At 40.2% G+C, this 12,311-nt stretch overlaps 1 protein-coding gene across 1 annotated transcript in view; it reads left to right on the top strand.

Annotated features, from left to right (window-relative positions):
* Positions 1 to 7,087: 7,087 nt before the first annotated feature.
* The window catches only part of LOC111950365 (G protein-coupled receptor kinase 6-like), a 49,236-nt gene continuing 44,012 nt past the window's right edge, over positions 7,088 to 12,311 (top strand). The window contains 1 exon segment of the mRNA XM_023967874.2: positions 7,088 to 7,204. Coding sequence (XP_023823642.2) covers positions 7,153 to 7,204 — 52 coding nt within the window. The 5' untranslated portion in view covers positions 7,088 to 7,152.

Below are 12,311 nucleotides of genomic sequence, written 5' to 3'. Positions count from 1 at the left end.
AGATGGAGCGAAAGGGATTTTGGCCAACATTCTGCAACATTTTTCATTGATTAAACATTTGATTTCAATACAGTTTTCCATTTCCAAAACTATAATCTGTTACGAATCGAGTGGACTAGGTTTTGTAGACTTTACCCTTTGCCAAAGTTTCTAAAAATTGCGTTCTTTAGAAAGATTGCAAGGGCAAATTTAGTTATTGCACAAGCGCACTTCACAGAGTAGGCGTTCCCAAACGGAAATAAGCAAATACATGCTAGAACTCTACAATAGGATCTCGCTAGCTCGTGCTTGGCTTTACCCACCTTGCTTGTTCTGCCCACTGTGATCCATTGGAAACTACTGGCTGTGGTCTATCTTTGTCTATATGGCACACTTCAAATTCAAATACCTCCGGTTTTATGCGCCATTGGGAGTTTTCCATAGCAATACGTGAATGACGTCAGCACTATCACTATCTATGCTCTAGATTAGTGGTTCCCAACCAAGGGTACTAGGATAGCAAGCAAAAAAGTTTGGGAACCACTGCTCTAGAGGACCCTGTAACCTAGTTGAAGAACGCTCAACTCCATTCTCTAGGCAGAGTTGAGTTTTGATAACTGGTTGCAGRATTTGCTAGCAACAACATTGAGCCACCATCAGTCAATTCTTGTAAAAATGTAAATTATGAAAATTCTTACCTGTTCCTATGTTTAAACTGTACATACTTTGTAATAAAAACTTTTACAGAATACAACCACCAACTTTTTCCCCGTTGCTTGTAGGCTACTATGTAAACTGAKATTCAATTGAGTCTGTGCTATCTGGAATCCTTGGGACGTCCCTCCCTACCCTAACCCCTACCCTTACCTTACCCATGTACAATGTCAACTTCAATGGGGTATGGACTCAATTGAATCTCAGTTTATGTAGGTATACGAGCAATGAGGAAAAAGTTGGTGGTTGTATTCCCTAAAAAATTATAAAAAACTTCTGCAGATAAGTTACAAAATAATTATCTAGGGGCCTCCCGAGTGGTGCAGCTGTCTAAGGCACTGCATCACAGTGCTAGCTGCGTCACTACAGATCCTTGTTCGATGCCAGGCTGTGTCACAGCTGGCCGCGACCGGGAGACCCATGAGGCGGCACACAATTGGCCCAGCGTCGTCCGGGTTAGGGGAGGGTTTGGCTGGCCGGGCTGTCCTTGTCCCATCGCGCTCTAGCGACTCCTGTGGCGGGCCGGGCGCAATGCACACTGACACGGTCGCCCGGTGTATAGCGTTTTTCCTCCGACATATTGGTGTGGCTGGCTTATGGGCTAAGCGAGCATTGTGTCAAGAAGCAGTGCATCATGGCGGGGTCGGGTTTTGGAGGACACACGGCTCTCGACCTTCACCTCTCCCGAGTCCGTATGGGAGTTGCAGCGATGGGACAAGACTGTTGGATACAACGAAATTGGGGAGAAAAAGGGGTAAAAAAAATTAAACATATAAAACTAACAACTGATAAGTCAATGCCGCAATAGAGTGATTATTGGAAGACTCAAACTGCACATGCAACGAGAACCGGAAGAGACGACTGCTAAAGGGAGGAGAGTGGACGATGGTAAGGGAAAACTTCAGTTCAAACTTCTTTGGAAGACTGTTGTGGAGGGAGGGAGACACTAGGGGCACAATGTGTAGCTACGGCTCAGACTGCAATGGAATGTTGAGTGGAAGCTTATGTAATGTGGAATGACTAGCTAGTGTAGTCCAGGGGACAGAATGAGGTCTGATGTGATCGCATGCTGTTAAAAATGCTTAAATATTTTGGTTGATTGGTTCAGCATTGTAATTCGTTGGTATTACTAGATAGCTAGCTAACGAGCTAACTTTAGCAAGCTAGCCRTATGCTAACAGCAGCTAGTTAAACTAACTTGTTAGCTAGAGTGATTACATTCAATTCAGCTCCATTGTGGCTACAGTATCTATATAAACTCAGCAAAAAAAGAAATGTCCTCTCACTGTCAACTGCGTTTATTTTCAGCAAACTTAACATGTGTAAATATTTGTATGAACATAACAAGATTCAACAACTGAGACATAAACGGAACAAGTTCCACAGACATGTGACTAACAGAAATTGAATAATGTCAAAAGTAACAGTCAGTATCTGGTGTGGCCACCAGCTGCATTAAGTACTGCAGTGCATCTCCTCCTCAAGGACTGCACCAGATTTGCCAGTTCTTGCTGTGAGATGTTACCCCAGTCTTCCACCAAGGCATCTGCAAGTTCCCAGACTTTTCTGGGGGGAATGGCCCTAGCCCTCACCCTCCGATCCAACAGGTCCCAGACGTGCTTAATGGGATTGAGATCCGGGCTCTTCGCTGGCCACGGCAGAACACTGTCATTCCTGTCTTGCAGGAAATCACGCACAGAATGAGCAGTATGGCTGGTGGAATTGTCATGCTAGAGGGTAATGTCTGGATGAGCCTGCAGGAAGGGTACCACATGAGGGAGGAGGATGTATTCCCTGTAACGCACAGCTTTGAGATTGCCTGCAATGACAACAAGCTCAGTCCGATGATGCTGTGACACACCGCCCCAGACCATGACGGACCCTCCACCTCTAAATCGATCCCGCATCAGAGTACAGGCCTCGGTGTAATGCTCATTCCTTTGACAATAAATGCGAATCCGACCATCACCCTTGGTGAGATAAAACCGCAACTCGCCAGCGATGGTGGGTTTCTGCCCATAGGCGACGTTGTTGCCGGTGATGTCTGGTGAGGACCTGCCTTACAACAGGCCTACAAGCCCTGTCCAGCCTCTCTCAGCCTATTGCGGACAGTCTGAGCACTGATGGAGGGATTGTGCGTTCCTGGTGTAACTTGGGCAGTTGTTTTTGCCATTCTGTACCTGTCCCGCAGGTGTGATGTTCGAATGTACTGATCCWGTGCAGGTGTTATTAGATGTGGTCTGCCACTGCGAGGACAATCAGCTGTCCATCCTGTCTCCCTATAGTGCTGTCTTAGGTGTCTCACAGTACGGACATTGCAATGTATTGCCCTGGCCACATCTGCTGTCCTCATGCCTCCTTGCAGCATGCCTAAGGCACGTTCACGCAGATGAGCAGGGACTCTGGGAATCTTTCTTTTGGTGTTTTTCAGAGTCAGTAGAAAGGCCTCTTTAGTGTCCTAAGTTTTCATAACTGTGACCTTAATTGCCTACCATCTGTAAGCTGTTAGTGTCTTAACAACTGTTCCACAGGTGCATGTTCATTAATTGTTTATGGTTCATTGAACAAGCATGGGAAACAGTGTTTAAACCCTTTACAATGAAGATCTGTGAAGTTATTCGGATTTTTACGAATAATCTTTGAAAGACAGGGTCCTGAAAAAGGGACGTTTCTTTTTTTGCTAAATTTATATATATTTAGGATCACCACTTTATTTTAAGAATGTGAAATGTCAGAATATTAGTAGAGAGAATGATTTATTTCAGCTTTTATTTCTTTCATCACATTCGCATTGGGTCAGAAGTTTACATACACTCAATTAGTATTTGGTAGCATTGCCTTTAAATGGTTTAACCTGGGTCAAACGTTTCAGGTAGCCTTCCACAAGCTTCCCACAATAAGTTGGGTGAATTTTGGCCCATTCCTTCTGACAGAGCTGGTGTAACTGAGTCAGGTATGTAGGCCTCCTTGCTCGCACACTGTTGATCAGTTCTGCCCACAAATTTTCTATGGGATTGAGGTCAGGGCTTTGTGATGGCCACTCCAATACCTTGACTTTGTTGTCCTTAAGCCATTTTGCCACAACTTTGGAAGTATGATTGGAGTCATTGTCCTTTGGAAGACCCATTAGCGACCAAGCTTTAACTTCCTGACTGATGTCTTGAGATGTTGCTTCAATATATCCACATAATTTTCCTTCCTTATGATACCATCTATTTTGTGAAATGCACCAGTCCCTCCTGCAGCAAAGCACCCCCACAACATGATGTTGCCACCCCCGTGCTTCACGSTTGGGATGGTGTTCTTCGGCTTGCAAGCCCCCCCTTTTTCCTCCAAACATAACGATGGTCATTATGGCCAAACAGCTCTATTTTTGTTTCATCAGACCAGAGGACATTTCTCCCAAAAAGTATGATCTTTGTCCCCAATGTGCAGTTGCAATCCGTAGTCTGGCTTTTTTATGGCGGTTTTGGAGCAGTGGCTTCTTCCTTGCTGAGCGGCCTTTCAGGTTATGTCGATATAGGACTCGTTTTACTGTGGATATAGATACTTTTGTACCTGTTTCCTCCAGCATCTTCACAAGGTCCTTTGCTGTTGTTCTGGGAAGGATTTGCACTTTTCGCACCAAAGTATGCTCATCTCTAGGAGACAGAACGCATCTCCTTCCTGAGCGGTATGATGGCTGCGTTGTCCCATGGTGTTTATACTTGCGTACTATTGTTTGTACAGATGAACGTGGTACCTTCAGGTGTTTGGAAATTGCTCCCAAGGATGAACCAGACTTGTGGAGGTCTACAATTTTTTTTTATGAGGTCTTGGCTGATTTCTTTTGATTTTCCCATGATGTCAAGCAAAGAGGAACTGTTTGCAGGTAGGCCTTGAAATACATCCACAGGTACACCTCCAATTGACTCAAATTATGTCAATTAGCCTATCAGAAGCTTCTAAAGCCATGACATTTTCTCGAATTTTCCAAGCTGTTTTAAGGCACAGTCAACTTAGTGTATGTAAACTTCTGACCAACTGGAATTGTGATACAGTGAATTATAAGTTAAATAATCTGTCTGTAAACAATTGTTGGAAAAATGACTTGTGTCATGCACAAAGTAGATGTCCTAACCGACTTGCCAAAACTATAGTTTGTTAACAAGAAATTTGTGGAGTGGTTGAAAAACGAGTTTTAATGACTCCAACCTAAGTGTATGTAAACTTCTGACTTCAACTGCATATATTTTGGCCTCTTTATTCTCTTTCTACACTTGGCATCCACCAAATGCTGCACTGTGTGTGTGTTTACGCAGATTCTATAACTCCACAAGAATCTCTTTTTTTTAAATGTTATTATTTTTTTAATTTATTACCAACATAGACAAGTCTGTATACATACAATAAGTACATGGATAGACAATGATAACATATGCTAGGGCGTAGAACAAATTACAGATTACACAAAGACTTTAAAAGAAACACACATATTGATATTTTTAACAGCTTTCTTATTAGAAGAATGTAGAATGGTCTTAATGTACTGCTCAAATTCCTTATAGAAAACACGGAMGTGTGGTTTTTTATTAGTGAATTTACATTTATGAATATGACATTTTTCCATTAGCACAATTAGATTTATGATGTAAAATTGTTTTATTTTTCTTTATTATGGTTAAGGAAACCGAGCAGCTCATTCTCCCATAACAAACAAAAGTCATCAAGAATATTAACAATTATAAAACTGTGAATACCGTTCCATAATTGTTTTACATGTAGACAATGCCAAAATAAATGTAAAACTGTTTCTGGATGCTCAACACAAAAAGTACAATCAATGTTAATGTCTTTTTTCTTCAGGTAATGATTTGCATGGTAATAGTTATGGATCATTCTGAAAGAGACCTCTTTGACCTTGTTAACAAGCAAGTATTTGTGTGGTAATAACCAGACTTTTTTCCAACAGATATTAGTGACCAATGTATTCCAGTAACTTGTGACATAAGGAATGGATATAATATCCCTTTGAAATAAAGCACGTATAGATCTGTTGTTCTGAGGGAGCAAGGAGAAACATATTTTCCCTATTGGAGAGTCAACTGGATTAAGCGAGGGTAGGTCAAGAAGATCAGGTCTGGCTACACCTCTAAATAACATGAGAGTTCCAGATGGAATAGCATCAAAGACTATGGCGAACTCTCTAGGTGTTACATTGATATTGTAACGAGATAAAAATTCCTCATAATTGAGTTACAGTCCTTCTGCATTAAAAAGTTGACTCACGAGCAGGATATGATTATTGAACCAGTTCTTTAAAAATTAAGACTTGTTTCTATACACAATGTCTTTATTGTTCCAAATGAAATACCTATGCGGGGAAAAAATTATGTTTATATATTAACGACCACGCTATGAATACTTGTCTATGAAAAGCAGATAATTTAGCAGGAATCTTATCAATGTTATAGTTACAGAGTAACATAAAATTTAGGCCACCAAAACGGGAGAAGATATAATGAGGGATGAAATTCCAAATTGAAGTTGGATTCTTTAAAAAATGTTTAGTCCAATTTATCTTAAAAATATTATTCAAAGTAGGAAAATCAAAAAAATTGAGACCACCATATTCATATGAGTTCATAACGACAGATTTCCTAATATAATGTGTACGATTTTTCCAGATGAAGTTGAACACAAGAATCTCCCAAAGAAGTTTGAAATGAAGTTTGCATTTACAATCGACCACTCTCCTTAGCAATCGTCACTTCCGGTTATCGTTGCTTGAGCAGTTCGAGTCTTCCAATAATCGCTCCACTGCGGCATTGAGTTATCAATTGTTAGTTTAGTATTACATTTTACAATCGGGCTATAGACCCGTCTAATGCCTCATATGAATCGTCACTGCAGTAAAAATAAAAAGTGGGGAGAGCACGTCAATCTGGTCCACGCTGATTTTTTTCAGTGCGTAAAAAAAATAACCATATTTTTTTTGCAGGCCATCTAATAATTTGGCCAGGTAAAAATGTAATTGAACGCGGATTTCACGATCGGTCATAATGGCAGCCTACATTTTGGTCTTTACATTGGAGATTTTTAAGCATTTTGAACGACGACCGTTTGGGAACCAAATATACCGGCTCTTTTACGTGAACAGAGCCAAATTAGGTCATCATTTTGAAAAACTAATTGAATGTGAATATTAATGGTGATCCATATTTGTGTTAAAGGGGCGTGGTTATGGTGAAGACAAAACTAAAACTATCCTGCGATGTCAGAATACATCAATAGTTGACGTGCGGGTGGGGTTAGAATCGACGCAGCTCAACCTTCGGGGCGGAGAGCGGGAGCGAACGACCGTACGGAGAGTCATCAGGGTTAAAATATTCTGCCTTGGGGGTGGGGGGGTGGGGGAGGACATACTACTGCCAACCCGGCGACGAGATTGGGCCTGTGGTGCCTGCAACCCAGGAAAACATGGAGCTMGAGAATATCGTGGCCAACACCGTCCTGTTGAAAGCAAGAGAAGGTAAGAGATGTCGGAGCGCAGGAACGGATGACAAGCTTGACAGCTCCTCTCTCTTCACCGCCAGAACTAGCTCAGAACCTGGGGCTTCCCCCAGGAAGCGCAGGCCATAGAGATAGGAGCTGGATGATTGCTGCACCTCTTTATTATTTGCAAAGCCTCTGAAGCGTTAAGATAACTATATTAACATCCCATATGCTCTCTAAATACATAATATTTACTCGAGCTTAACCTTGGACATTGGTAGGCTACAGAAAAGATGTGACTGTTAATCAAATTGCGTGACATTAGATTTTCCGACTTTCTATTCTACAGCATCCTTCTGTCGTTGTCGAAACAGCATGTTGAACATAATTCCGTATTCAATTTGCAATGAAGAGCTAGCTACACACATACAAAATTAACGCCAGTAGACATTAATTTGTGGACCTTTAGTTGGCAATGACAGCGTATGTCAGTGCGCTCCATGTTAGCGGATTGTAGTGGTGTTGGTAGGGTGTCAACATTAGGCCTATGTCAATTTGTGAAATAACAACATAAAGATAATCACGGAGTATGCAGCGCTATAGACTCTAGCTGGTGTATCTAGCTGTTGCAGATAATGTAACAAACCGAGATATTTTTTTTCTAATTACTGTAGACCGATAATGTATCCATCTGAAACACAAATGGCATTATGGTATATATAATTTTATCCCCCAGTCACAGATTATCGGATAGTGGTCCTACTATCAGATACATTGGAAGCAATGACAGTATTGAACTAACTACAGTAAAAGTCGCCTATCATGTGGGACAAAAGTAAGACATTTGATCTATTATTTGTTATACCTCTTTCATACTAAATCAACTAGTGCTAACACAATGCACAAAGGTCTTGTTTTAAAACTCAGGAATGTTTTTCCTCCAAACTGTTTACAGACTCATTCCGTTCACAGGGTGGTTGACCCCAGTCTGATGAACCTCACTCTGGCCATATCAGTCACATGGCATATTATGGATATATACAGTAAAAGAGAATTAGTATAGAACAACTTTTATTTTTCCCAGAGGGTTACATCGGTATTATCATCAAATAACATTATACTGATCTGTAAATATGTATATTTCCAATCAACCAATCAGATGTTTATTTGTGAAATGCGTTGTAATGGAAAACTAACCAAAACAATTGTACTGTATGTCAGAGGTAGCCTACAGCAGAACACAGTGTTCAAAATGGTATTGTCATCTCTGCTAGGATCAATACTGTACTCTCTATCTAGTCTCAGTGTAGTGTCTCTGTTTGTTTGATAGAGGAGAAGTATTGAATCTGCCATAGACATTACACAGACTTCTGTTTTCGCGTCGCCTCTCTCTGGTCACATTGTTTGCCATTGAAATCCACATTAAGCACCTCTAATTTGTTTCCACTCTTGTTGTTGGTGGTGGTAATAACACTGTAATTCTGTTATTATCAAATAGTAATAATGCATTAATACTTTCTCTCACAAACAACAGTTCAAGATGGAAAACGGTGGCAGAGTGAAAGAATAAGAGGCTGTCTCTTTCTCTGATTTGCGCTATTATTTCCATATGGTTTGTCTATCTTTGCATTTGCACTAATGCAGGATGTAATCTCATTCTTTCAACACATTTTTTACATTTTACATTTTACATTACAACACCAGTGAGTATATCTCCATCGAACAATACTAAGTTAGTGATAACACTGTCATTTGCAGTGATGTACAGTATATAAACCCTGGATTGCTGATGCTATATATTTGTCATTTGAGAGGCTTTTAAGCCACGGGTCGGTCATATTGGTACTCCCCAGTAGAAGCAGTCCTCCATAGGAATGAATGGAATTCGATGTTTCAAATACAAAATTACATGTATTTAATTATTTTCTTGTCGTATTAGGAACAGTAACATTAGTAAAATTATACTTTCAGGAATATGTTTTTATATCTTTTTTTATTTGTATGTTTAGCTCACATAATATAATTTAAAAGTATGCATTAAAGGTGTTTGTAATAGAATGCATGTGGCAAAAACAAATCTAGACATTAATAAATTATGTTCTATAGCGTCCAAAGTATTTTTTACAATAGTGTGGGATTGTCAAGATTGAGGCACAGTGGCTTCAACACAAGTTAGTCTTCTAGTACAAGTTCTATGTACAAGTATGACAAATTTGTCATACTTGTACATCTCTTTGCCAGGCATAAACAATGTTCTCAGCGTCTCATTTGCATCTTGTCCGCTTCCCATTGTGATAAAACATTGTTAGCCAGACATACTGTCAATATGTTCACTTCCAACCACTATTTGAACAGCAAATGTTACTGGGCATGGCATCCAGTTCATGCACATGCCACTTATAGAGTTGGTTTCACCACCCAACCAAGATGGGCAACTTTACAGCGTAGGTAGCAGGCCTAGGCCTATTCTGCTTGCTAATTTGTTTGTTAACGTACTGTAACTATACTGAACAAAAATATCAATGCAACATGTAAGGTGTTGGTCCAATGTTGCTAGAGGTCGACCGATTAATCAGAATGGCCGATTAATTAGGGCCGATTTCAAGTTTCCATAACAATCGGAAATCAGTATAGTTTCTGTTCTAGATCATATGATATGCATATTATTATTACTATTGGATAGAAAATACTCTGAMGTTTCTAAAACTGTTTGAATTATATCTGTGAGTAAAACAGAACTCATWTGGCAGGCAAACYTCCAAACAGGAAGTGAAAATTCTGAAATGGGTCTCTGTGAAGGGCTGCTCCTATTCAATTGCCTTGTATTTATGGATATGTATGCACTTCATACGCCTTCCACTAGATGTCAACAGGCAGTAGAACGTTGAATGAGGTGTCTAGCCTGATGTGGGACCGAATGAGAGCTTTTGGAGTGACAGGTCAGCCATATTGGCAGTATTTTGCTGCGCACCTGGGAGCACCATATCGTTTTCTGCAATGCGTTAGGTAGACACGAAGAAATGCTCCGTCTGGGACGTTATTGGATACATATGAGAAAAACATCCTAAAGATGGATTTTCAACTGAGTTTGACCAGTTTATTCGACTTTTATTATGACTTTTGGAATTTTTCGTTCCATGCGTCAAACTTTCATGGACACGTGAGCGCCACTATGCTAGCCAAAGTTGCTAATTTGACAGAAGAAATGGACATTCTAAAACAAAACAACGATTTATTATTATTTGCTGTACAACATGTATTTTTCATAAAAGTTTTATGATGAGTATTTCTGTATTTCACGTTGTTCTCTGTAATTATTCTGGCTGTTTTGGTGCCATTTGTGACTATGGCTGCAATGTAAAACCAGGATTTATAGCTATTAATATGCACATTTTCGAACAAAACATAAATGTATTGTATAACATGATGTCATAAGACTGTCATCTGATGAAGTTGTTCAAAGGTTAGTGATTAATTTTATCTCTATTTGTGGGTTTTGTGAAAGCTATCTTTGCGGTGAAAAAATGTCGTTGTGTGTTGCGCTATTGTGGTGAGCTAACATAAATATATGTTGTGTTTTCGCTGTAAAACATTTAAAAAATCGGTCATGTTGGCTGGATTCACAAGATGTTTATCTTTCATTTGCTGTATTGGACTTGTGATTTCATGAAATTATATTATATGATATTCCCTGTGGCGCTAGGCTAGGCTATGCTAGTCAGCGTTTCTGATGAGGAAGATCCCGGATCCGGGAGGGTTATTCGGTAGAGGTTTTTAACTAGGCAAGTCAGTTAAGAACACATTCTTATTTTCAATGACGGCCTAGGAACGGTGGGTTAACTGCCTTGTTCAGGGGCAGAACAACAGATTTTTACCTTGTCAGCTCAGGGATTCAATCTTGCAACCTTACGGTTAACTAGTCCAACGCTCTAACCACCTGCCTCACGAGGACCCCGCCTGTTACGCGAATGCAGTAAGAAGCCAAGGTAAGTTGCTAGCTAGCATTAAACTTATCTTATAAAAAACAATCAATCAATCAATCAATCATAATCACTAGTTATAACTACACATGGTTGATGATATTACTAGTTTATCTAGCGTGTCCTGCGTTGCATATAATCGATGCAGTGCGCATTCGCGAAAAAGGACTGTCGTTGCTCCAACGTGTACCTAACCATAAACATCATGCCTTTCTTGAAATCAATTCACAGAAGTATATATTTTTAAACCTGCATATTTAGCTAAAAGAAATCCAGGTTAGCAGGCAATATTAACCAGGTGTAATTGTGTCACTTCTCTTGCGTTCATTGCACGCAGAGTCAGGGTATATGCAACAGTTTGGGCCGCCTGGCTCATTGCGAACTAATTTGCCAGAATTTTACGTAATTATGACATGACATTGAAGGTTGTGCAATGTAACAGGAATATTTAGACTGATGGATGCCACCCGTTAGATAAAATACGGAACGGTTCCGTATTTCACTGAAAGAATAAATGTTTTGTTTTCGAGATGATAGTTTCCGGATCATGTAAGAAAGCTAACGTTTAAGTTCCTTGCTCAGAACATGAGAACATATGAAAGCTGGTGGTTTCCTTTTTAACATGAGATCTTCAATAATTCCCAGGTAAGAAGTTTTGGTTGTAGTTATTATAGGATTTAGGACTATTTCTCTCTATACCATTTGTATTTCATATACCCTTGACTATTGGATGTTCTTTATAGGCACTTTAGTATTGCAGTGTAACAGTATAGCTTTCCATCCCTCTCCTCGCCGCTACCTGGGCTCGAACCAGGAACACATCGACAACAGCCACCCTCGAAGCAGCGTTACCCATGCAGAGCAAGGGGACAACTACTCAAGTCTCAGAGCGCGTGACGTTTGAAACGCTATTAGCCGCGCCCCCGCTAACTAGCTAGCCATTTCACATCGGTTACACCAGCCTAATCTCGGGAGTTTGATAGGCTTGAATTCATAACAGCAGAGCTGCTGGCAAACGCACGAAAGTGCTGTTTGAATGAATGCTTACGAGCCTGCTGCTGCCCCACCATCGCTCAGTCAGACTGCTCTATCAAATCATGACTTAATTATAACATAATAACACACAGAGATTACGAGCCTTAGGTCATTAATATGGTCGAATCC

This window comes from Salvelinus sp. IW2-2015, linkage group LG23 (genome assembly GCF_002910315.2).
Source record: "Salvelinus sp. IW2-2015 linkage group LG23, ASM291031v2, whole genome shotgun sequence".
In the NCBI taxonomy this organism is placed as follows: Eukaryota; Metazoa; Chordata; class Actinopteri; order Salmoniformes; family Salmonidae; genus Salvelinus; species Salvelinus sp. IW2-2015.
This window is presented reverse-complemented; position numbering and strand designations above follow the sequence as displayed.